This window comes from Phocoena phocoena, chromosome 6 (genome assembly GCF_963924675.1).
Source record: "Phocoena phocoena chromosome 6, mPhoPho1.1, whole genome shotgun sequence".
NCBI lineage: Eukaryota > Metazoa > Chordata > Mammalia > Artiodactyla > Phocoenidae > Phocoena > Phocoena phocoena.
The window spans coordinates 70,587,091-70,613,882 of NC_089224.1; the positions used below are offsets into that span (position 1 = coordinate 70,587,091).

The 26,792-nt window shown below is 40.2% G+C and overlaps 1 protein-coding gene across 1 annotated transcript in view; it reads right to left on the bottom strand.

The window, feature by feature from the left end:
- Nucleotides 1–26,792, bottom strand: part of TRPM6 (transient receptor potential cation channel subfamily M member 6) — a 121,716-nt gene that overhangs the window by 80,776 nt on the left and 14,148 nt on the right. The window contains exons 5-9 of the mRNA XM_065878353.1: nucleotides 17,413–17,626; nucleotides 11,968–12,092; nucleotides 7,163–7,334; nucleotides 2,452–2,620; nucleotides 1,256–1,379 (exon numbers count right to left, since the gene is read on the bottom strand). Of these exons, the coding sequence (XP_065734425.1) occupies nucleotides 1,256–1,379; nucleotides 2,452–2,620; nucleotides 7,163–7,334; nucleotides 11,968–12,092; nucleotides 17,413–17,626 (804 nt within the window). The remainder of the gene's footprint in view (nucleotides 1–1,255; nucleotides 1,380–2,451; nucleotides 2,621–7,162; nucleotides 7,335–11,967; nucleotides 12,093–17,412; nucleotides 17,627–26,792) is intronic.

The following is a 26,792-nucleotide window of genomic DNA, read 5'->3' on the forward strand; positions in this document are numbered from 1 at the left end:
AACCCACTAAATAATCTCTAAGGTCTCATAAAGATAGAATTCTTCTACAATTCATGCTAATAGCCCCTCGACCTAACAGCACCCCCCATGTGCATGGATAAAATCAACCTCAACTGTGCAGGAGTGGAGAACCCTTCTGTAACATGCAAACCCTTAGCTGCCTTCTCTAGTTCCCTCTTGATTATTACACTGCTCCTTGGTTACTCTCCTTGATGACAGGAGGAGACAAATATAAGGGTGATCCCTTTAATATATCCTTTTCTTAACCTACTGACTATTGTGGGGAATATAAAATGTAATAGACCATGCACAAGATTTCAACTCTGAGCTCCAGTTTTAGTTCTACTATTTCATAACTGCATGACTCTGGGCAAATCACTTAAATTCTCTAGGCTTCAGCTACGTTATCTCTGAAACTGAAATAAACAATCACTGCCATATTGAACTCACTCATGGGGCTATTTCACATGAAAAAATATACTGGAAAGCACACCATTAATTGCAGACATGGCTGTTATTTTCATTGTTACTAGGTCAACCAAAATCCCAAAGGGTTTTTCACATCTATTTAGCCATGCTTAGTCTAGACTGAACTTGTTCAATCGGTTTTTTGGGGGAAGGTGCTTTAATATTACCAAAATCTTGTATGATTTGGTCCAGCCTTCAAATTCTGGAAAGATCGCTATGTTATGACATATCTGCATATTTAATGTAACTGTCAGCAACATACTATCCAAATCACTGATAAAAATTTTGATCGAAGTACCCTAAAACACTAAAATCTTTTCCTTAATCTATATTATGTTCATAGCCCAAAGTTCGTGGCCTCTATTTTTCACCTGAGAGTTTCACATATTTCCATTGTCCAGTGCATCCCCAAAGATCTCCTATAGGACATACTGAGGATACTGTGATAGAGTCATCTAAGGCAGCAGACTTGAGTTTATTTAAGACATGGAGCTGTTCCTTTACCCTCTGAAAATATTTACATGTAATTTTCACTAAATTCAATCACTTTTCTGTAATACTGTTATATTGTCTAAGTGCTTTTTCCCAGGTACGGTCAGGAATATGAAGCATGGTTGGAGGGCGGGAGGAAACAAGAAGTCACGTTTACTCAACTTAAAGGCCAAGTTCTGTAGAGCTATATATAATCAAGTAAGAAATGAAAAAAAAAATTTGTGAAAATAAATATCACAATTGTTGAACATGAGCGTTTTTTAAGTCAGTTGAGTCATCAACTCATCATACTCACAGAATCCCTGTGCACCATACACTCCATCAGAATTTGAAAAAGGTGCTTGGACTGTTTAAGACTAAAGTTGAAAGTGTTCTGAATCATGCAGATGATCTCCTCCTTCACCTGAGGACGCAGGGTCCTGGGAGAGAGAAATGGTCATGACTTGACACAGTGCAGAGAAGGGGACAAGCCAGAAACATCAGCACAAGTACGACATCCCTATGTCTGTCCCACGTGATGGAGAAGGTTTCTATGGACAGTACTGCCAAGAGATAAATGAATGGGAAGGAAAGTGAAGCAGCAGCACCAGGAGAAGGCTGAATTGAAAGAGAGAATGGACTGATCTGCCATGCTCCTGGGAAGAATGCACGTGGGACAGGGTTCTCGAGCTGACAGATTTCCAAGGGGCTGTGAATCTCCAGAAATTACGGGCATAATATACTTAAAGAATCTGACACTGCAAAACAAAAGAGAGAGGTGTAATAGAAGAGGAAGCGGGTACGGGGTGGAAGCAGGGCTGAAAGGGGAAAGAAACTTAAGAGAAGAGTTGTCAGAGAGAAATTATAAGCAGTGAATGAATATTTATTAAGTAAATGAGTGGGGTCCACATTTCAGTTTGTACGCACTGTATTTACTCACCTGGCAGAAATACCACGCTTTCGAAATTGGAAGAATCACAATGTGTATAGGGATGGACAGAGAACCCACTAAATAATCTCTAAGGTCTCATAAAGATAGAATTTCAACTTATTTGAAACTCCTTGTTTAAAAAGGAAAAAGAGTCAAAACTTCAACTAAGTACAACATATGCGACAAAAATGTCAGGATGTTGATTTCCCCAATTTCTGCTATTCTTACTAACAGCAATTGAATTTAAAGGTGATCTGGGGCCACAGTGGTCTCCTCCCTCACTCTCCCTGGAAATCCTTTTTCCCTAAGCTCAGACAGGGCTCAAGGTCCTTGTTAGAGGCCAGCCATTCTTCAGCTAAGCTAATAGCAATTTGCATCACTGGAGGGCACTCTGGTGTTGCTTAATAAATACAAAAACCACTGAAAAATGAATTCCAGTCTCAACCTCTGTCCTCTAAGATATCCAGAGAATTCCAGTCTCTGTCCTCTAAGGATATCCAGCCTACATGAAAGCAGAAATTAAAGAACTAAAATGGAAGAATAAAGAGCATACTTTCAGAAATGAAGACTCAACAACTCACCCTTCATCTGCAAAGTGTTTGTGGGTGAAGGCCAGGAGGTCGGCAGCCCTGCCTGTGCCTTCACACACCACCACTGGATCTTTGTCTTTCACAGTCTCCCACACTGAGAGGATGACATTGGGACCACCTTCCACCACCAGCCCCACCACAGGCACTCCTTGTCTTGAGCCTATTTCAGATGACAAACAATATCAAACTGTTACAAAGGAACCCCATCAGCAATTCTGATTACCAGACACAAGTCTTTCAATTACCACATACATTTGTTACTTGCGCTAGCCATTCTCTCTTCTTTGACTCAGGCTTGCTTAGTTCAAGGCCAAGCCAGAAGCTTGGACTTTAAATAAAAGTAACACAAATATGGTGAGAGCATCTTCTCCCAGTTAAAAAGTTACCTCAAGGCTTTTGGTAATTAAAAAATAATAATAAGTAGTAGTCTTCAAGAAACTAACTTTTTATCTTGGAATTTTCAAACATATCTAAAAGAAAACAGGATGATATAATGGATCCCAATGTATCCATCACTCATCTCCAAAAATGATCAAACTTTTGCCAGTTCAATCAACTTTGAATAGTGGTTATTTCTAAGAATAAGATGGGATGGGTAAACCTCAAAGACTTTTATATTTCAATTTATTCCATTTTTCACTATTCGGTTTTCTTATAAGACTACATATTACTTTATTAAAGTGAGGAAGACAATAAAAAAGGAAAGACCGTGGAGTCACTCTTTTTAAAAAGATACTAAGTGAACAAAAGTTACAGAATGATATGCCCAGTACGATCCTATTTAAAATCCTATTTAAAATTTTAAAACCATATATATGGGTATATATTTTATATATACATATGCACATATCTATAACATGTTCCATAAATAACCAGAAAACTCTGGAAGGATATATATCAAATTATTAATAGTAAAGAAGAGAGGGGAAGATTTGGGGAAATGCTGACTGTTTATTCTATAGATTTATTACTTGATTTAATTTTTACACAACATGTGTATTGATATATTTAAATCAATTTTTTTTTTCCCCAAGAGAAGGAAAATTGGCAGGCAACACCATGCTCGCACCTGAGAGACACTGGACTTTACTCTGAGCCCCATGTTCTACAGCGCCCTCCTCTGGCCATGTCCTTCCCCTCACAGTGAGGAGTCTATAGGGTCAAGGTCCAAGGAAAGCCTGTGCTCCCTCTCCTACTTACTAGATTGCCCAGGACCCCAAAATTCTTGCTTCCAGGGGCTGCTTGAACCTCTGCCCCAGGAATATACTTGTCAAAGTCAGAGGCAGCTTTGGGGAGTAGGAGAGAAGTGGATAGAGCTTGGACATATAGGCTAGGGTGTCCAGCTGACGTGTGTGAAGCCTGGACATCGTGAGATTGAGCCAAAGGTGGGAAGAGAAGCAGAGAGTGACCTGTAGGCCAGGGGCCAAGGTGCTAGTTCTGTTTCTTCTCCACGTTCTGGCTCAGTACTCCCAAAAATCCAGGACTCTGACCTCAAACCTGGCCTTCCTGCTACATGTACAAAAGTAAAAGGATTGAACATTATTCTCTTGTTATTTTTGGTTAGCTTGATTTAAAGCTTTTAAATATTTAAACAAATAGTATGTGGGTTTCCATGTGTAACCTTTGTCCTGACTCCACAGATGTTAAGGGTGGGCCTCGTAGCAGGCATCCAAATATCTCATTCAGTCTATTTAACGGCTTTGACATTATACTTCTTTCCTATTCCACATATCTCCACTTCCTTATTATTTTCTCCCTATCACTAAAAATCGGACGTAAGATACACCAGTTGATAGTCATAGGGTTCTTTTAACAACATTGTCCTGTAAAAGCTAAATGAAATGGTGACGATGGTTTATTAAGGCATAAAAGTAATAGAAGAAAATTTAGATGAAAATGCCATTAATTATAGAATTACTGAAACGGATGGAAAAAACAATTTTTAAAGAGAATCTCATATCCTATATAATGATATACTATGCAGTCATTAAATATGTGCTCAGATATGCTTACTGATATGGAAATACATCCATGTTTAGTGGAACAGGAGAGAAGGCTACAAAAGATATTATATGATCCCAGTGTTCATTTTTAAATGTTGCTCTGTGTGTAAATAGAAAATTTCTGAAAGCATACAGGTGAAAAAGTTAACAATGGTTATTTTTTATAGTAAGATTACAGAAAGCTATCTCTTCCTTCTATGTTTTCTTTCTTTATCTGAATATGAGAGTATGTAACACTTTTATCATCAGAAAAAGAAATCAGTAAGGGTATTCTGCAGGAGAGGGGAAAATAATTAAATTTCTGTTAGATACATCTTTTTTAAAGCAATAACTAATCCTCACAAAAATAAATATATTTATGATTGTTTTCTACAAAAAGGATCTTACTGATGCTACTAATTAAATTTGTTTAAAAAAAATCGTGAAGTTCTTTGCTGACAAATCTCATGAGAGAGCTGCCTCTACTCCTGGCTCCCAGTTTAGGCAGGAATATAACATTACAGCTCCAATGAAAGGCTCTTAGAATAGGCATCCCAGGAAAGGGCTCTCTTCACCAAGACTTGGATTACGAAAACATACAGAGCTGATCCTATTCTTTCCATCCTCAGAGGCTTACAGAACAAGAACTGACATTGGCCACATTTCAAAGGGATTTCTACAGCAATTTTATGAAGTCATCCTTTTTTTTTTCTTATTTTTGGTAATTGCTTTCTGCGAACATCAAGGATTTGCCAGGGACTCCAAGAAGCCCGGTTGAAAAGAAATGAAAGAAATCAAGAAAATATTTAATTATTGTCATTCCATCCAAGTAAATCCATTTATAACCACATCAAAGACAAACACAAATATGGCAGAAAGCCTCCCTAGTGAGCACAGGAGGTATGAAGATCAGCTTTGATACCTAAGAATTTTGGGCTTGTTGGGGTCTGTTTTCATTTGTCTTTCCTTTCTCTCTTTTATTCTTCCTTTCTTCTTTCCTTCCTTCCTCCCTTCCTTTCTTTCTTTCTTGTGTGTGGGCATGCATGCGTGTGTGTATGTGTGTGCGTGTGTGTAAGTGGTTTATTGTTTTTGCTGTTTTCCTGTCAGTTCTCCATAGAATAATAAATATTACCAATCCACTGAAATTGACTCCACATTCTCTCTCCACGGACAGCAAAACCCTCCCAATAAATCCTAAATTTTAAGGACTTTGAAAGTAGAAATGTAGAATGCCTTATGGCGATATGCAAGCTCGGGGCTCTTTTCATTCATCAGGGCTGTTTTCACAAACGGAGAAGCAGCAGTAATTAAGAAAGACTAAGAAAGACTTTGCTCTCCTGGGACACACATAATAGCGCTGCACAGAATCCCTGAGCACAGGTGGTGAGCCCAGGTCATCAAAGGCAACAGGACATTTCAGGTAACTGGCATTTCAGAGCCCTGCAGGGCCCTCACTTCAGGGACTCTCCTTCAGGGCAATCTCTGACCTGCCCTCCTTCTCCACTCCTCTGTGGGTGTCCCTCCCCACTAGCCACCCCCACCCTGTAGAGGACCACATACCTGCTCCTCTCTCCCCCTTCCTGACCTAAATAAGCCTCCAAACTTCATTCACACTAAGCTCTAAATGACTGGCAACAATTCCCAGAGTCCCTCTCTCTACCCCCACCCCAACCAGCAGACGACCCCCTGTACCAAAGGAGAATAAAAGGAAAGAAAGAAACACATTTGTTGAGGACATGTTATGTACCCAATACTATTCTGAGCACACCTAACATATTTTATCTCCTCTAATTCTCACAACAAAAGGTACAGGTAGACAGTTTCTTCTGTCTTGTATCAAGAGAACAATTTGACAGATGTTAATTTCATTGCCCAAGGTCACAGGCAATAAATAGGGCTTTGATCCATCCGACCTCACTACATCTGCTGCTTCAGGGAATCTGGGCCAAAAACTCAAAGGATGTTCAGCATTTTCCAGCCCAAAGTCAAAGGTTTGAAGAAGATCGAGCCTCCTGAGAATCTTCCTATTCCCTGGCATCTCCACTTAAAGGGCAGGAGTAGTCTGCGGAAGATTTAACTCACCAAAAGAGCCAGGGGCCACCTTCCGTTGCCCTGGAGGCAGAGTCTCCATTTCTCCAGGCAGCATCCAGCCCTCTTCCTCCCTTTAAGGATTCCCACCTCTCCACCCAAGGACACTCACTGATTTTGCCCCCCACTCCTCCTCCTTAGGCACTACCAAAGCACCACTGCCAGCATGCCACAGCAAACCTTCAAAGGTCTCTATCTCTAAAAGTCCTGATTTCAACCCCTTCCCTGACTGAAGCCGCCACACCCACCTAGAAATGTCATCTTCCCTGACTATCAAGGCTCATAGCCTGCTCTTCTCAGGCTAGTCTCTTCTCGGCTTTTCAGCCATCCACATTCCCAAATCAATTCTTTCTCTACTTTTCCCCTCTATCCATCCAAGCCTAAGGACTCCCAGAGACTCTGCTAAAGTCTCCACTCTGACACCTCCCCTCTGCTGTACCACAAGATCCCTTCCTCTCTTCTGTCACCCACAATTTCATATCCTGCTTTCTTCTCACTGAGGGTTCACAGGTGTTAACTTAAGGCATGGGCCGGCTTGGACCTCTCTACCCTGTACAGATGGCAATGGAGCACTTTGCTCCACAGCAAGGCCCCCAGCCAGGACCTGTTGGTTGAGCCCCTGTGGTACTCACGGCTGTGTATTTTCTGCAGAGAGAGGTACTTTTCCAGGTTCCTCCTGAGCTTCATCTCATTGCCATACTTGCCCACGGTGCCATCATCGGACAGGATGAAGTGGGAGTGCATGCAGTTGAGTGTGGTGAGTTTGCTGAGGGGGTTGCCCAGAGTCTGGTACAGGCACACCACCTGCGAGACAGCGAGGACAAGAGACGGTCAGAGCTTGAGATCCTTCCCAGGCCGACTGCTCCAAAGGCCTGTCTATGTACTACAGAGTTCTTGTCCAGGTCAAAAAGTGGTACTTGCTACCAAGAGCAGTGCTTCTCAAGCTATCTGTGGTGAAGAATCAATTTCAGTTTTCTTATTTCTTATTTTTTTATGGACAGAAAGGTAGTCCCCTAACGCATGACTAGTATGCGGCTTGTACTACACGAGACTCACAAATTCAACAACACTCGCACACACTGCAAGATATGCACGCTCACCATATGCCTGGATGTCACAGCACCGTCACGTGGCTAAAAATGGTTCCATATATTTATTTTCAATTTCTGTACTTACCTTGTCTCAGATCATTAAAAAACATTTCAAGGATCTGCACTGGTACACAGACTGCATCACTATCCAGAAACTATGCCTTTTAATAGATCTATTCCAGAATAATATTTGGACACTGATTATTTTTTCTCGTATTCCAAATGAAGTGAAAAGTAAATGGAGATGCATTCATTCAATATAAAATATCCAGATCTTTATTAATATTTGCTGATTCTTCCATAAGCTACTCCAATTCTCATTTGTTTTTAGAGAGGAGAGAACAGTACGGTCATTGGTACCTGTGGGGGATTAGTTCCAGGACCACTCGCAGATACCACAATCCACGGATGCTCTAGTCCCTTACATAAAATGGCGCAGTATAGTCGGCCCTCAGTATCCCCTGGATCCGCGGTCGGCTGAATCCTTAGGATCCACTGTCAGTTGACTCCTCAGATGCGGAATCCACAAATAGGGAAGGCCAACTGTGTTTGGAGTCAAAGGGCCCAAGTTTAAGGCTAGGATCTTCTACCTTCTAACTTTAACTCTGGGTAACACCTGCTTCCTTTCTCAGGCTTATTTTCCTCATGTATAAGTGATGATAATAATTCCTATAGCAGAGGGTTGCTGTGAGGCTTTAAAGAAATAATGGGGGCTTCCCTGGTGGTGCAGTGGTTAAGAATCTGCCTGCCAATGCAGGGGACACGGGTTTAAGCTCTGGTCTGGGAAGATCCCACATGCCATGGAGCAACTAAGCCCGTGCGCCACAACTACTGAGCCTGCGCTCTAGAGCCCGTGAGCCACAACTACTGAAGCCTGCACACCTAGAGCCCGTGCTCTGCACGGGTGGCTCTAAAGCCACTGCAATGAGAAGCCCATGCACGGCAACAAAGAGTAGCCCCCACTCGCCACAACTAGAGAAAGTCCGCGTGCAGCAACGAAGGCCCAACACAGCCAAAAAAAAAAAAAAAAAAAAGAAAGAAATTTTTTTCAAAAAAGAAGAAATAATGGATGTAAAAAGCACTACAAACGTTACAAACATTAGTATTTAAAAGTTACCTTTATAATCCCTAAGCATGACACTGAGGCCAGAAACCAAAGAGAAAATGATTGATAGATTTAACACATATTTTTTACACATGGAAAGATGTTCATAAATGATACAAATTAAAATCTGGGAAATGCAGCACACATGGCAAACAAAAATGTTAATAGAATGAATTATAATACAAAAGGTCTTTCAAAATATAAAAACTATGCTTAAAAATGCATAAAAACCACATGGAAAGATGTTGAACCTCACTAGTAATCAGAGAAATGTACATAAGAAAAATTAGGTGTTATTTTATACCTATCAGAATGGCAAAGTTTAATAAAACCCAGAATACCCGAAGCTGGAAATAGTACAGGGAAATGGGCACCCTCATACCCTGTTGGTAGGAATGTAAATTGTTACCACCTTTCTGGAAGACAATTAGTCACATTTTAAAAGTTACATACCAACTGGTCCAAACATTCTACTTTGAGAATAACTTCTAAGGAAATAAGTGTTTTCAGCTAGTTTCAAAAATATATGTGTCTTATCACAACATTAATATCATTTTTTGTAAAAGTTAAAAATAGAAAACATAAATGGACAATACAGAGGGATGGTTAAATAAATTATGGTACTTTAGTACAATAGAACTTTATCAGGAATGAAAAATAAAAATGCACCCTTGGCTCTCAGAATGTGGTCTCTTAATACTGTTTCCCACTAAAAGCAACCAGCCATTTCTCTAGGAGCAAAAATTATATATAATGAGCCAAGAACATTTTTTTTCATACTAAAACACAAGGAAGCAATGATAAATGACTAGAATTGTGTTCAAAGGACTCAGGAGACAACTTGAAAGGCTCCACTGGCCACAATGGGACAATATGAGCATGATAAAGAATAATAACTATATTAGAATAATGGATTAAAACATACCAAACATGTTTAACTTCATGAATCAGAAAAAAAAAAAAAAACAACTCACTGTTCACCTTGGGGGATGGTAGATAACCAACTCAATGCTTTGAAAACTGGCAAATAAAGAAAAAGAATCAAATATTTATTCTACCCTTTCCCATACACTGTACCACAAGGTAAACCAAGCAATTGAGGAGAAAATGTTTCTCTTTATAGAGTATTTAAGCTAATAAATGAAGAAAGAACACTATAATTAAATTTTTGCAACCCTGTTGAAATAATAAATCTAGGCAATGACATCATAAAAAGAGAGAGGATGTTATGTCACAAGGGAAGAACACATCTCCTCCTAGGGCATAAACCTGTACAGAAAGAACCTGAATCTGATCATACCTTTGGATCAAACTACCAATTTACAAGAAAGACAAAAGACAGAGAAATAGGCTAAAGAGCCTACAAGAGCTTTAAATCTGCAAAATGCAAACTGTGGGAAACTCTTTAGGAATGACCCAGTTTCTTCAACAAATACATTGAAACAAACAAACAGAAAACAAAAAAGGAGATGGTGGGAAAATCCAGAGATCAAAAGCGACTCAAGGAAAAAAACTAAGTGACCGAAGAGACAAATCAACCCATCACAATGTAGGGAAATTTTTTGGATAATGAAATCAAACAACTGATAAACTGAGACAATCAGAAACTTGAACACAGACTGAATATTTGATGATATTCAGAAATTATTGTTAATTTTTTAGGTACGAATATGGCAATGTGGTTATATTTTTTAATTGTCCATATACTTTAGAAATAACTACTAAAATATTTACCAATGAAATTATTTGATGTCTGGAATTTCCTTCAAAATAATGGAGGGAGGAGATGGAGAATGGATGAGGGACTAACCTAAACAAAATTGGCTATGAGTTCATAACCGTTGAAACCGGGAGAAGGGTATGAAGGAGATGATTATTCTAATCTCTCTACTCTTTAATGTGTTCGAAATTTTCCAAAATGAAAGTTAAAACAAACCATAAGCATGTCTATATTAACTGACATAGAGAATTAATTATGTTAAATAGTTAAGCTGAAAAACAGATTCACAACAATAGGTTTCTGTTGTTACTTTTTTTTTTTTTTTTTTTTTTTTTTTTTTTATGCGTTACGCGGGCCTCTCACTGTTGTGGCCTCTCCCGTTGCGGAGGACAGGCTCCGGACGCGCAGGCTCAGCAGCCATGGCTCACGGGCCCAGCCGCTCCGCGGCATGTGGGATCTTCCCAGACCGGGGCACGAACCCGTGTCCCCTGCATCGGCAGGCGGACTCTCAACCACTGCGCCACCAGGGAAGCCCTGTTGTTACTTTTTTAACACACAAACTTTTTTTTACTATACATACGTACGCACACATAGAAAAAAATTCTGGCATGATACACACCAAAATATTAACAGTGGTTATCTTTCTTCTTCATACCTTTTGTAACACGTGAGATACCTACCAAAAATATGCATTAGTCTTATAAACAAACTTAGACAAGTCCGTCCCTTTAGAACCATTCTGGCTACTGTGTTGGGATCAGACCTTAATAAGAGACATGGATGAGAGTAGGGTAGGCTATTACAATCATCCAGGTAACAGAAAATAGTGGCTTAAACCTGCTCAGTAACAGTGGAGGTAATAAGAAGAGGTCAGATTCCAGATAGATTTTTTTTTTTTAATAAATTTATTTATTTTTATTTTTGGCTGTGTTAGGCCTTTGTTGCTGCGTGTGGACTTTCTCTAGTTGCAGTGAGCAGGGCTACTCTTCGTTGCGGTGTGCGGGCTTCTCATTGTGGTGGCTTTTCTTGTTGCGGAGCACGGGCTCTAGGCGCATGGGCTTCAGTAATTGTGGCACCAGGCTCAGTAGTTGTGGCTCATGGGCTCTAGAGCGCAGGCTCAGTAGTTGTGGCGCACGGGCTTAGCTGCTCCACGGCATGTGTGATCCTCCCAGACTAGGGCTTGAACCCGTGTCCCCTGCATTGGCAGGTGTATTCTTAACCACTGAGCCACCAGCGAAGCTCCCAGATATATTTTTAAAGTGAAGCTAAGATGATAATTTACTGGTGGATCGGGTTTGAGGCACGAGACGGAGATCATTCCAGGATAAGTTCAGGTTTTGGCTTGAGAACTGCAGGACAAGATTGTCACTTTCTAAGATAGGGTAAGGAAAGCAGCAGGAAGTCAGGAGTTTATTTGGGGTATATTACATTCAAGATAGACATATATATCCAGATATAGTGCTAAGCTGGCAACTGGATACATGTTTATCTCCTTCTGTTGTGAAAGGATTGTCTACTTACATCTTTTCCAATAAGATCTTTCCGGTTCTCAATGACACCCCAAGGAGGGATTCCAACTGTCCAGATTTTTCTCAAGGACTGGGAGGAATGGGCTTTCAGGGCATCCCCAACATGTTTGGACACACCTATGAACAATCAGTTTAGAAGTCAAACTTTAACTCACAAATCATGCAAAACACTGCGACTGCCGGAAAGAGACAAGTAGACAAGCATATGCAAAAGACCGTTATCAGGGAAAGTTGCTGGCACAGTGGAATTAATTTCTGATACTTTGACTTGCTCTACTCCCTCTTGACACCTCCTTCTCCTATCACTAACCTTTCTACCTGAACAATTCTCCTCTCCCTTTGAGAAATTTCTGCTTACAACCTCAGTTCTGCCCCTATTCTTGCCTGACCAGAACATCCTGTAAACCCACCCCTGACATCATGAATGTTCTAAGTATTTTTTTCTTTAACCTTCTTGACTGTCCCAGTAAAACATCCTGAAGATCCCTGCTTCATTGAGGCAAATTAATTTAACAGCTTTATATTCATAAATATTCCAGAACTAATATATTAGTGTTTGCCTTTCTGGGACTAATAATAATAACAATAATAGCCAGCACTTACTGAACTCTTAACTACACACCAGGTGCTTTTTTAAGTTTTACACGCATTTACACTTTAAGTAGGAATTTTTTAAGTCTATTTTATAGGCAAAAATTGAGGCACAAGGAAGTTAAATAATTTGCCCAAGGTTATAGAGCTGGTAGTTTGTACAGTCTGGATTCCAATCCAGGATCTGACTTTTCTTTTTTCAACAGACTTTACTTTTTTTTTTAATTTAATTTTATTATTTTCTATACAGCAGGTTCTCATTAGTTATCTATTTTATACACATCAGCGTATACATGTCAATCCCAATCACCCAGTTCATCCCACCACCACCACCACCCCTGCCCCGCCGCTTTCCCCCCGTGGTGTCCCTAAGTTTGTTCTCTACATCTGTGTCTCTATTTCTGCCCTGCAAACTGGTTCATCTGTACCATTTTTCTAGGTTCCACGTGTATGCGTTAATATATGATATTTGTTTTTCTCTTTCTGACTTACTTCACTCTGTATGACAGTCTCTAGATCCATCCACGTCTCTACAAATGGCCCAATTTTGAATGGATAAAGAAGATGTGGCACATATAAACAATGGAATATTAGCCATAAAAAGGAATGAAAATAGACTTTACTTTTTTAGAGCAGTTTTAGATTCACAGCAAAATTGAGCCAAAGGTACAGAGATTTCCCATATACCCTCTTCCCTACACACTTACAACCTCCCCACTGTCAACATCCCCTACCAAAGTGGAACATTTGTACAACTGATGAACCTACACTGACACATCATAATCATCCGAAGTCCACAGTTTACATTACATTAGAGTTCACTCTTGATGTTGTACATTCTATGGGTTTGGACAAATGTATAATAACGTGTGCACCATTAAAGCATCATACAGAAGAGTTTCCCTGCCCTAAAAGTCCTCTGTACTCTGTCTATTCATCCCTCATTCCCCCAATCCTTGATAACCACTGATCTTTTTATTATCTCTATAATTTTGCCTTTTCCAGAATGTCATATAGTTGGAATTATGCAATATGTAGCCTTTTGAGATTGGCTTAATCTGCCTTTTACCAGAAACAGAGTCACAGACATAGAGAACAAACTTATGGTTACCAAGGGGGGAGGTGGTGGGTAGGATGAATTGGGAGATTGGGACTGACATACATACACCACTATGTATAAAATAGAAAACTGATGAGAACTTACTGTATAGCACAGGGAACTCTACTCAATGCTCTGTGGCAACCTAGATGGGAAGGAAAGCTAAAATAGAGTGGAGATATATATATATATATATATATATATATATATATATATATATATATATACATATGACTGATTCACTTTGCTTTACAGCAAGAAACCAACACAACATTGTAAAGTGACTCTACTCCAATAAAAATTAATTTTAAAAAAATTTGCCTTTTAATCACAAACACTACATTACACCACTTACTCTTTCTATGTACAGTCTGACTCTGTGTCATTAGCACAGGAAAAAAAAAAAAAAGCCCTGCATATTGCATGCATCTAATGCATAGCACCTAAATCATTTCCTGCTCTCTGGAATCCTCCCCTCCAGCCATCTTTTGCACTTTTCCCAGTCATTTTCTAAAATTGGGGTTCTGGACCACAGAACACACATCAATACCAATAGAGATTCAGATCCATAGGTTTGGCACACGTTACCAGCACGTGGTGGTGATCGTTAGTCAGCAGCCCACATGTGATCTTAATACATATTATCTGCTAAGACTCTCTGTAAAACCAGATCTGACAATATCATTCCCTATTCATTCTTCTGTTCAAAATCCTTTGAGGGCTCTCTGCTACATAGAGAATAAAACCTCAGCCCAAATAACATGGCACCCAATCTGGCTCCAGTCTCCCTTGCTGCCCCTGTCCTCTGCCACATGGCACATCCAGCTAGCAGCCTTATCACCTCTTTCTACACATACCTTAGTCTCCAGCTGTGTACCTTGCCCTGAACTGCCACCTCTGCCTAGAATGCTTTTTCCTACCCTTCTCTCAAGGCCAACATTAAGTGCTATATCCTTCACCAAGCTTTCTTCTCAGGTTCCCTCAGTTGGAACCGGAATTTGTTTTCCTCTTCCTCTTCCTTTTACTCCCAAACACTTTCTTTGTATCTCAACTATGACCCATTCAGCATCGATTTTTGGTTAGTTGCTTACTCTCTGTTTGTTACAGTCACCCACCTCATCACTAAACCCGGGGTCCATATCTTACTCATCTTTCACCCACAGCATCTATCCAAATGCTTTATACACAATAGATTCTTAAAGGCTTCTGGCATTCAATTTAAATAAATGTAAAAAATTCATGCCAAATAATATTCAACTACAGCTGAGAAGCATCTCAAGCATAGGGTGAAGCTGGTAAGCAAAGCTTCTCAAATTTAAATGTGTATAAGAATCACCTGGGGATGTCATCAAAATGCAGATTCTGATCCCACCGGTCTGAGGAGCCCGATATCTGCATTCCCAACAAGCTCCTAGGTGATGCTGATGTTGCTGGTCCAGGGACCACATCTTGAGTAGTCAGGACCTAAGGAGCTGAGGCTGAATCAGGTCAGACCCTGATTATTGTTTAAGGAAGCTCCAAGTATACCTCATTTCTCATTTCTTTTGTTCATATGAACTATTTCAATAGTCTTCACACTATTATATTTGTGTTCTTTAACTGGCCCTAATCTAAAATATTTTTTTCTTAAAAAAGCAATAAGTAAAATAAAGCATGTAACACAATTAGTTATTCAAAGAAAAAAACCATGCCCAAGTTCACCTTTTTCTTAACTCTACAAAACTTCCCCATCCACTCTCTTTTTTTTACTGGAAATAAAATAAGTACTACACATTGGACTTAGAACTCTGCAACCTTTGCTTTTTTCTATGAATGTGAAACAGTAATTATCTCAATGAAATGTACCAGAGAAACTACCAGGTTACCCATTAGTGACAAGACGAATCCCTTGGTTTTATTTTTATTTTGTTTTTTCAATCACTTGCTTCCTTCATTCCTTTTTAATCAAAAGAAATTATTCATTACATTAGTACCTGTTGCTCAGTTCTTAGACATACGTATAGGCCCTAGCCTCTACCTCACAATCAGGTAGACTCATCCTAAACTAACCTATAAGGCAAAATATAAACGTGCTACAAGTGCTACAGGCAATAAACGCTATAGAAATTAAGAAACAAGAGCGAGTTGAGATAGAGAATGCTTCCTGGGTATGTTGGCATCTAATGTAGATCCTAAAGGTCAAGCAGAACTTAATAGGAAACATTGGCTAGGATATCCCAAATCAAAAGAGGAAGAAGTAAAGGGAAGATGGAAAGCCACAGGTGTGATATTGTGACTTATAATAATATATATTTGGTCTGTTAGTGACACAGAGCTCCTTAAAACCTTGGAATTTCCTAAGTGGTGACAGTGACAGAGGGGCCTTCTGTTATGTTAATGAGGCAACTTTTGGACCTACTGATGGGGGCTGGTTGCCAAGGGAACCAACCAACCACGTGACTAGAGGGTAGGAAATTTCAGTCTCACCCTCAACCATTGGGGAGGGGAGAGGAACTGGAGATTGAGTTCAATTATCAATAGCCAATGACTTAATCAATCGTGCCCATGTAATGAGGCCTCCATAAAAAAAAAAAAAAAGAAAAGAAACAGGGTTCGGAGAGCTTCCAAGTGGGTAAACACATGGAAATGGGAGGAGGGCATGAAAGTTCCGTGCCCCTTCCCACATGCCTTGCCCCATGCATCTCTTCAATCTACCTGTTCCTGAGTTACATCCTTTTATAATAAACTGGTAATCTAGTGAATAAACTGGTTTCCTGCATTCTGTGAGCTGCTCTAGCAAATTCATCAAACCCAAGGAGGGGATGGTGGGAACCTCTGATTTATAGCCAGCCAGTCAGAAGCACGGGTAACACCCTGGACTTGAGACTGACATCTGAAGTGGGGACAGTCTTGTGGGACTGAGCCCTTAACCTGTGGAATCCGTCGCTATTTCCTGGTAGACAGTAATTCAGAATTGAGCTGAACTGTAAGACACTCAGCTGGTGCTGGAGAACTGTGGTGTGTTGGGAAAGAACCCACACATGAGAACTGGTGTCAGAACTGTAACATATCAGCAACAGATTAGTAAGAGAGGAGTTTGTGAAGTCAGTAATCCTCAACCCCGGCTGCACATCAGATACGCTTCAGAAGCTTCACCCTGAAAAACTCTAATTAATCTGGGGTAGAACTTGCGCATGTGTATTTTTGCAAAGCCCCCAGATGATTCTCCAACATGCATACAGTTCATAAGCACTGATGCAAAAGAGTAGGGTTAGAGGTTCAGGGGCTACTAAATGAAGTTCTTGAATGTCAGATTTCAAAAAGTATGAAAGAGTCAGTGACAGAAGCAAGTGCCAGTTATGTAGTTAGTTATCTCCTCATGCCCCATACACTCAATGCAGTTGTTGCACATGTCACTGGTTTCCAATTCCTGAGAACCTGACCATGGTGAGTTTAGCTCACGTCTATGCCCACACACTACCTCACCACAGTCCAAAGCTCATGAAAACCTATTTTCTTTGCCATACGTTTACCCAAAGTTATATTAAAATAGCATATTTTAACAATGGTAAAAATACATTCCAGGAAAGGTCTAGGATTCTTCTGCGTTTCTTTTCCAGTCACTACTCTTGCAGTCTTTCTCACGCTACCACATCTCCTGGGAGCACGGCAGAGCAGAGGTTAGGTGCTATACTGCCTGATTCACAGTTAAAAAGAAGGAATTAAAAAAAAAAAAAAAACCAGACTGAAACAGGGAATGTGCCTTACCGGTATTAATGCCTTCAGTTATTATCCATGCTCCTGTTGTCTCTGCAGCTTTGACCAAACCTTGGCTGAAGATCTCTTTAAGTTTGGAAGGCATCTTGAAGTTCTGGATGCCCCCGTGGACAGAGATCACCAGCTTTGGCAGTTCCATCTTCCACTCTTTCAACATTAAATGTAATAGATGATCCAACTTTGTGTCATAAGAAGTTCTAATATACTGCAAGATATGCATATACACATATACATAAAATAGTGGAAAATACCTGCCATGTCGCAGTAAGCACACAGCAGGGCAACTGAAATGCCAAAACTTGAAAGAAAATGTCTAGGATCTCTTTAAAAGTTCATCTTCATATAATGGAAATATTTACTTTGAAAAGATCCCACACCCCCTTTAAGTTCCTTCTGAGAATTACAAGTCACCATAGGAAGGCTTCCTCTGGTTTTCAGGGTTAGTCTACCAATGTTCTCTGGAAGGTCTGAGGTAAGGCAGAAATACTTCAAACTGGCAAAAATCACTACGCCAGAAAACCCATTTAAAAAAAGTTTCAGAAATAAGTGAAATGAGGTTTTCTCATAAATGCTATGGCTTTTAATTTACTGGACCATTTCACATATTTTCATAATTTAAATTAAGATCCAGAAGCATGTTCATCTATTTTAAATTTTACATTCTAACCATTTCCTATATATATCATCTCTCTAAAAACTTCTTTTCCAAAATAAATACTTTTCATAAGAGAGTCAATGTAACCAAAAGAAAAGACGGAAATCAGGCAGCTCCAGAATCATTTTGCATTTTGCCCAAGATTATAGTGTATGGCTGGCTTTCTTTTCCCAGCCAATGCAGCCACATACAGACTGGTAAAATCATATTGAGATGAGTGTGAGCCAACCAACAGCAAGAATAAGTCGGATTTATAGGATAAGGACCATAGGAAACCATGAGTTTATAAAACTATAGCAAAAATAACCACAGGTAGAGATCGCCACAGATATGCAAATAGGAATTATCACATTGTCCTCCAGAATGTGATAGTGATTTAACACAATTGTGTTCATCTCTGAAATTCTTAAAACATAATCCCTTTATTTCATAATTAAAATATTAGAATTTCTGACATGAGGATGGTGCAGCCATCACAGGATGTAGTAGAAAGAATCTGAGGGTAACTAGGATTCAGTTTACAAGTGAGAAAACTGAGTTGCCACGACTTTATCACATATTCAAAGAGTAGGAAAAATACAAGTTGACCTTTGTGAAAGGGTTCACGTTGCCTCGAATGATGAATAAGGGCAGAGGAGGCAGCTCTGGTTTAGTTCTCCTTCTCTCTCTCTCAGTTCTTTCTCCCAGGTAGTCCTCCCTTTCAGTTATAAGTCCTTTTAGTCCTAGAAGATACTTCTCGAGATTTCAGGATAACACCTTGATCAACTAAATTATCAGCACTAGACTCTTTTCTTCCAAAGGCCAGCTGAAGACGGTGCTAAGGTTTTATGACTCTCTCTTTCCCTTCCTCCTCCTTTATCGTAAGTCACCTCCAAACCTCTGTGGAAGGAGGTGGGAGGGATAACAACTAGAAAGGGAAATGCAGCAGAGGGGATGAGTAACCAGCTCTCCCAAGCTCTCCTGCTGTGCATGCTAAGCCTGAAGTGCAATTCCAGGCTGAAAGATAAGGGTAGCCTCTTCTGAGAGATCAAATAAAATGCATTCAGGCACAGAGGATATAACAGGAGCCTATGCTAAGCATAAAACGTATTAGTGATCAGATCTGTCTAAACATGTTTTCAGTTTTCCTAAACGTACCATATTCCCCCTTGGCCTTCCCACAAGCTATTCCTCACGCCTACAGTGGTCTTACCCTTCTGTCTCACCAGACACCAAACACCTCACTCATCTTTCCCATCTCAGCTTAGCCATCCCTATTCTCAGATGGCTTCCTTGACACATGCACACCACCCCAGAAAAACAGGAGGAGTTCCCTTTTCATTCTCTCAAAGAACCCTGTATTCCCCTTTCCCAGCATCCCCACCGTCTGGGGTAATTGTATATTTATTTCCTGTTTCCCTCACTAGACTGTAAGCAATGTTAGTACACAGAACATATTCTCCTTGGGGCATAACAAAGTATGGGCAACTGATAAAGATCTGTTGAATGGATAAAAAAAATGAGTAAATGAAGATGATTATAAACAAACATAAAAGCAAAAGGAAGAAGATGAACAATTAAGGGAAAAATTACATAAAGAGTTCTACGAGAGTCAGCTTCCAAAAAGGATTGGAGGACAGTTTTCTTGCCAACCAAAACAAACAAAAATCAATGCACAAAGTTAGATGCAAGTGGATTAGTAACCAGAAATGTCGATTACTGTACAATTATATTATGAAACCTTATTATGATTGCACTATTAAGAACAGTTTTTCAAATCCTTTTAACTGATGATGCACTGCAGGACACAACTGACTGAGCTTTCCTGAGGTAGCCTCCCCCTGTACTTTCCCCAAGGAAAGCTGCCTCTAATAAAGTAGTGTACAGTTAACAAGGTCAATAGAAAACAGCTGAGAGACAGCTGACCTGTCAATACTATGTGAATCACATGTAAAATTACTATATTAGGAACAGGAGAAAAACTGGCCTGTAGAGCCCAGCACTATCATTCAGGGGGTACAGAAATTTCCCCATTTTCTTCCTGAGAAAAGGCTCTCACAAGGGCATAGCAGGCACCAACAGCCACAGGTTAAGTAAGTTACTGGGAATTGCTATAGCCGTGATTCAGGTGAAGTCTGTTCTTCGGTAGTAACCTTTGTACATTCCTTAAGAAAAGGGAAGCCGTTTGGCAACTGCCTCATAAGCAATAAGCCATTCTCTTCTGCAGAGGTCATAACCTGGCTGAAAGAAGTCAATCAAAGAGCTGGCCACACCACACCTGGGTAAGGTATCATGCCCCTCAGACATAAAAGAAAAAGAAGAATCAGGTCACTTTTGTCAACAGGTAAGTAACACGGATCGCCTTTGCAATATAACCTGGTCATCTAATCATCTACACTTAGAAATACAATTTGGAGATACATTTGGAGGTTATAGCCTCTGTTAAAAATCAGCAAAATAAGAGACCTTCAAGATGGTGGAGGAGTAAGACGTGGAGATCACCTTCCTCCCCACAAATACATCAAAAACACATCTACATGTGGAACAACTCCTACGGAACACCTACTGAACGCTGGCAGAAGGCCTCAGACTTCCCAAAAGGCAAGAAACTCCCCACATACCTGGGTAGGGCAAAAGAAAAAACAGAGACAAAAGAATTAGGACAGGACCTGCACCTCTGGGAGGGAGCTGTGAAGTTTCCATACACTAGGAAGCCCCTTCACTGGCGGAGACGGAGGGTGGCGGTGGGGAAGCTTCCGAGCCACGGAGGAGAGCACAATAGGGGTGCGGACGGCAAAGCGGAGAGATACCCGCACAGAGGATAGGTGCCGACCAGCACTCACCAGCCCGAGAGGCTTGTCTGCTCACCCACCGGGGCGGGCGGGGCTGGGAGCTGAGGCTCCGGCTTCGGTCCGAGCGCAGGGAGAGGACTGGGTTGGCGGCGTGAACACAGCCTGCAGGGGGTTAATGCGCCACAGCTGGCCGGGAGGGAGTCCGGAGAAAAGTCTGCACCTGCCAAAGAGGCAAGAGACTTTTTCTTCCCTCTTTGTTTCCTGGTGCTCGAGGAGAGGGGATTAAAAGCGCTGCTTAAAGGAGCTCCAGAGACGGGCGCAAACCGCAGCTAAAAGCGCGGAGCCCAGAGACGGGCATGAGACGCTAAGGTTGCTGCTGCCGCCACCAAGAAGCCTGTGTGCGAGCACAGGTCACTATCCACACCCACCTTCCGGGGAGCCTGTGCAGCCCGCCACTGCCAGGGTCCCGAGATCCAGGGACAACTTCCCCGGAAGAACGCACGGCGCGCCTCATGCTGGTGCAAAGTCACGCTGACCTCTGCCGCCGCAGGCTCGCCTCGCATTCCGTACCCCTCCCTCCCCAACCCCGGCAGAACAGACGCCGCCCTCCGGCGACCTACACGCAGAGGCGGGGCCAAATCCAAAGCTGAGCCCTGGGAGCTGTGAGAACAAAGACGAGAAAGGGAAATCTCTCCCAGCACCCTCAGGAGCGGTGGATTAAATCTCCACAATCAACTTGATGTACCTGCATCTGTGGAATACCTGAATAGACAGCAAATCATCCCAAAATCGAGGCGGTGGGCTTTGGGAGCAACTATAGACTTGGGATTTGCTTTCTGCATCTAATTTGTTTTTATGTTTACCTTAGTTTAGTATTTAGAGTTTATTATCAATGGTAGATTTGTTTATTGATTTGGCTGCTTGCTTCCTTTTTCATATATATATATAGATTTTTCTTTTTACTTTTTCTCTTTCTGTGAGTATGTGTATGTTTGTTTGTGTCATTTTGTCTGTATAGCTTTGCTTTTACCATTTGTCCTAGGGTTCTGTCTTTCCATTGTTTTTTTTTTAGTACAGTTTTTTTTTCTTTTTTTAATTTATTTTTGGCTGCCTTGGGTGTTCGTTGTTGCACGCAGGCTTTCTCTAGTTGCGGCAAATGGGAGCTACTCTTTGTCACGGTGCGCGGACTTCTCATTGCGGTGGCTTCTCTTGTTGTGGAGCATGGGCTCTAGGCACACAGGCTGCAGTAGTTGTGGCATGTGGGCTCAGTAGTTGTGGCATGCGGGCTCTAGAGCGCAGGCTCAATAGTTGTAGTACATGGGCTTAGTTGCTCCGTGACATGTGGGATCTTCCTGGACCAGAGTTCGAACCCGTGTCCCTTGCATTGGCAGGTGGATTGTTAACCATGGCGCCACCAGGGAAGCCCTTTAGTATAGTTTTTAGTGCTGGTTACCATTGGTGGATTTGTTTTTTGGTATGGTTGCTGTCTTCTTTCTTTCGTTCTTTATTTTTTTATTACATTTAACTTTTTAAATTTTAAATATATATTTTTTATTTTAATAACTTTATTCTATTTTTTTTTTCTTTATTTCTTTCTTTCTCCCTTTACTTCTGAGTGGTGTGGCTGACAGGGACTTTGGGCTCAGGCCAGGTGTCAGGCCTGGGCCTCTGACGTGGGAGAGTTGAGTTCAGGCGATTGGTCCACCAGAGACCTCCCAGCTCCACGTAATATCAAAAGGCGAAAGCTCTCCCAGAGATCTCCATCTCAACACAAAGACCCAGCTCCACTCAACAACCAGCAAGCTACAGTGTTGGACACCCTATGCGAAAAAACTAACAAGACAGGAACACAACCCCACCCATTAGCAGAGACGCTGCCTAAAATCATAATAAAGTCGCAGATACCCCAAACACACCACTGGATGCGCTCTTGCCCACCAGAAAGACAAGACCCAGCCTCATCCACCACAACACAGGCACCAGTCCCCTCCACCAGGAAGCCTACAACAACCCACTGACCCAACCTTAGCCACTGGGGGCAGACACCAAAAACAATAGGAACTATGAACGTACAGCCTGTAAAAAGGTGACCCCAAACACAGTAAGGTAAGCAAAATGAGAAGACAGAGAAACACACAGCAGACAAAGGAGCAAGGTAAAAGCCCACAAGACCAAACAAATGAAGAGGAAATAGGCAGTCTACCTGAAAAAGAATTCAGAATAATGATAGTAAAGATGATCCAAAATCTTGGAAATAGAATGGAGAAAATACAAGAAACGTTTAACAAGGACCTAGAAGAACTAGAGAGCAAACAACAAATGATTAAAAACACAATAAATGAAATTAAAAATTCTCTAGAAGGAATCAATAGCAAAATAACTGAGGCATAAGAACGGATAAGTGACCTGGAAGATAAAATAGTGGAAATAACTACCACAGAGCAGAATAAACAAAAAAGAATGAAAAGAATTGAGGACAGTCTCAGAGACCTCTGGGACTACATTAAATGCACCAACATTTGAATTATAGGGGTCCCAGAAGAAGAAGAGAAAAAGAAAGGGACTGAGAAAATATTTGAAGAGATTAGTATTGAAAACTGTCCTAATATAGGAAAAGAGAGAGTCAATCAAGTCCAGGAAGCACAGAGAGTCCCATACAGGATAAATCCAAGGGGAAACATGCCAAGACACATATTAATCAAACCATCAATAATTAAGTACAAACAAAAACATTAAAAGCAGCAAGGGAAAAACAACAAATAACATAGAAGGGAATCCCCATAAGGTTAACAGCTGATCTTTCAGGAGAAACTCTGCAAGCCAGAAGGGAGTGGCAGGACATATTTAAAGTGATGAAAAGGAAAAGAAAACCTACAACCAAGATTACTCTACCCAGCCAGGATCTCATTCAGATTTGATGGAGAAATTAAAACATTTACAGATAAGCAAGAGCTAAGAGAATTCAGCACCACCAAACTAGCTTTACAACAAATGCTAAAGGAATTTCTCTAGGCAGGAAACACAAGAGAAGGAAAACACCTACAATAACAAACTCAAAACAATTTAGAAAATGGTAACAGGAACATACATATCAATAACTACCTTAAATGTAAATGGATTAAATGCTCCAACCAAAAGACATAGACTGGCTGAATGGATACAAAAACAAGACCAGTATATGCACTGTCTACAAGAGACCCACTTCAGACCTAGGGACACATACAGACTGAAAGTGATGGGATGGAAAAAGATATTCCATGCAAATGGAAATCAAAAGAAAGCTGGAGTAGCAAATTCTCTCATCAGACAAAATAGACTTTAAAATAAAGACTATTATGAGAGACAAAGAAGGACACTACATAATGATCAAGGGATCAATCCAAGAAGAAGATATAACAATTGTAAATATTTATGAACCAAACATAGAAGGACCTCAATACGTAGGTGAATACTAACAGCCATAAAATGGGAAATCGACAGTAACACAATCATAATAGGGGACTTTAACACCCCACTTTCACCAGTGGACAGATCATCCAAAATGAAAATAAATAAGGAAACACAAGCTTTAAAAGATACATTAAACAACATGGACTTAATTGATATTTATAGGGAATTCCATCCAAAACCAACAGAATACACTTTCTGCTCAAGTGCTCATGGAACATTCTCCAGGACAGATCATATCTTGGGTCACAAATCAAGCCTTGGTACATTTAAGAAAATTAAAATCATATAAAGTATCTTTTCCAACCATAATGCTATGAGACTAGATACCAATTACAGGAAAAAATCTGTAAAAAATACAAAAACATGGAGGTTAAACAATACACTAGTAAATAACCAAGAGATCACTAAAGAAATCAAATAGGAAATCAAAAAATACCTAGAAACAAATGACAATGAAAACACGACGACTCAAAACCTACGCTATGCAGCAAAAGCAGTTCTAAGAGGGAAGTTTATAGCAATACAATCCTACCTCAAGAAACAAGAAACATCTCAAATAAACAACCTAACCTTAAACCTAAAGCAATTAGAGACAGAAGAAAAAAAAAACAAAACCCAAAGTTAGTAGAAGGAAAGGAATCATAAAGATCAGATCAGAAATAAACGAAAAAGGAATGAAGGAAATGATAGCAAAGATCAATAAAACTAAAAGCTGATTCTTTGAGAAGATAAACAAAATTGATAAACCATTAGCCAGACTCACCAAGAAAAAAAAGGGAGAAGACTCAAATCGACAGAATTAGAAATGAGAAAGGAGAACTAACAGCTGACACTGTAGAAATAAAAAGGATCATGAGAGATTACTACAAGCAAATATATGCCAATAAAATGGACAGCCTGGAAGAAATGGACAAATTCTTAAAAAAGCACAACTTTCCAAGACTGAGCCAGGAAGAAATAGAAAATATAAACAGACCAATCACAAGCACTGAAGTTGAGACTGTGATTAAAAATCTTCCAACAAACAAAAGACCAGGATCAGATGGCTTCACAGGTGAATTCTATGAAACATTTAGAGAAGAGCTAACACTTATCCTTCTCAAACTCTTCCAAAATATACCAGAGGGAGGAACACCTCCAAACTCATTCTACAAGACCACCATCACCCTTATACCAAAACCAGACAAAGATGTCATGACAGAAAACTACAGGCCAATATTACTGATGAACAAAGGTGCAAAAATCCTCAACAAAATACTAGCAAACAGAATCCAACAGTACATTAAAAGGATCATACACCATGATCAAGTGGGGTTTATCCCAGGAAGGCAAGGATTCTTCAATATACACAAATCAATCAATGTGATACAACACATTAACAAACTGAAGGAGAAAAAACATATGATCATCTCAATAGATGCAGAAAAAGCTTTCAACAAAATTCAACACCCATTTAAAATAAAAACCCTCCAGAAAGTAGGCACAGAGGGAACTTACCTCAACATAACAGAGGCCATATATGACAAACCCATAGCCAACATTGTTCTCAGTGGTGAAAAACTGAAACCATTTCCTCTAACATCAGGAACAAGACAAGGTTGTCCACTCTCACCACTATTATTCAACATACTGTTGGAAGTTTTAGCCATTGCAATCAGAGAAGAAAAATAAAGAAAAGGAATCCAAATCGGAAAAGAGGAAAAGCTGTCATTGTTCGCAGATGACATGATACTATATAGAGAGAATCCTAAAGAATCTACCAAAAAACCACTAGAGCTAATCAATGAATTTGGTAAAGTAGAAGGATACAAAGAAATCTCTTGCATTCCTATACATTAATGATGAAAGATCTGGAAGAGAAATTAAGGAAACACTCCCATTTACCACTGCAATAAAAAGAATAAAATACCTAGGAATAAACCTACCTAAGGAGACAAAAGACCTGTATGCAGAAAATTATAAGACACTGATGAAAGAAATTAAAGATGATACAAACAGGTGGAGAGATATCCCATGTTCTTGGATTGGAAGAATCAACATTGTGAAAATTGCTATACTACCCAAAGCAATCTACAGATTCAATGCAATCCCTATCAAACTACCAATGGTATTTTTCATAGAACTAGAACAAAAAATTTCACAATTTGTGTGGAAACACAAAAACCCCAAACAGCCAAAGCAATCTTGAGAAAGAAAAACGGAGCTAGAGGAATCAGGCTCCCAGACCTCAGACTATACTACAAAGCTACAGTAATAAAGACAGTATGGTACTGGCACAAAACAGAAACATAGATCAATGGAATGGGATACAAAGCCCAGAGATAAACCCACACACCTATGGTCACCTTATTTTTGATAAAAGAGGCAAGAATATACAATGGAGAAAAGACAGCCTCTTCAATAAGTGGTGCTGGGAAAACTGGACAGCTACATGTAAAACAATGAAATTAGAACACTCCCTAACACCATACCCAAAAATAAACTCAAAATGGATT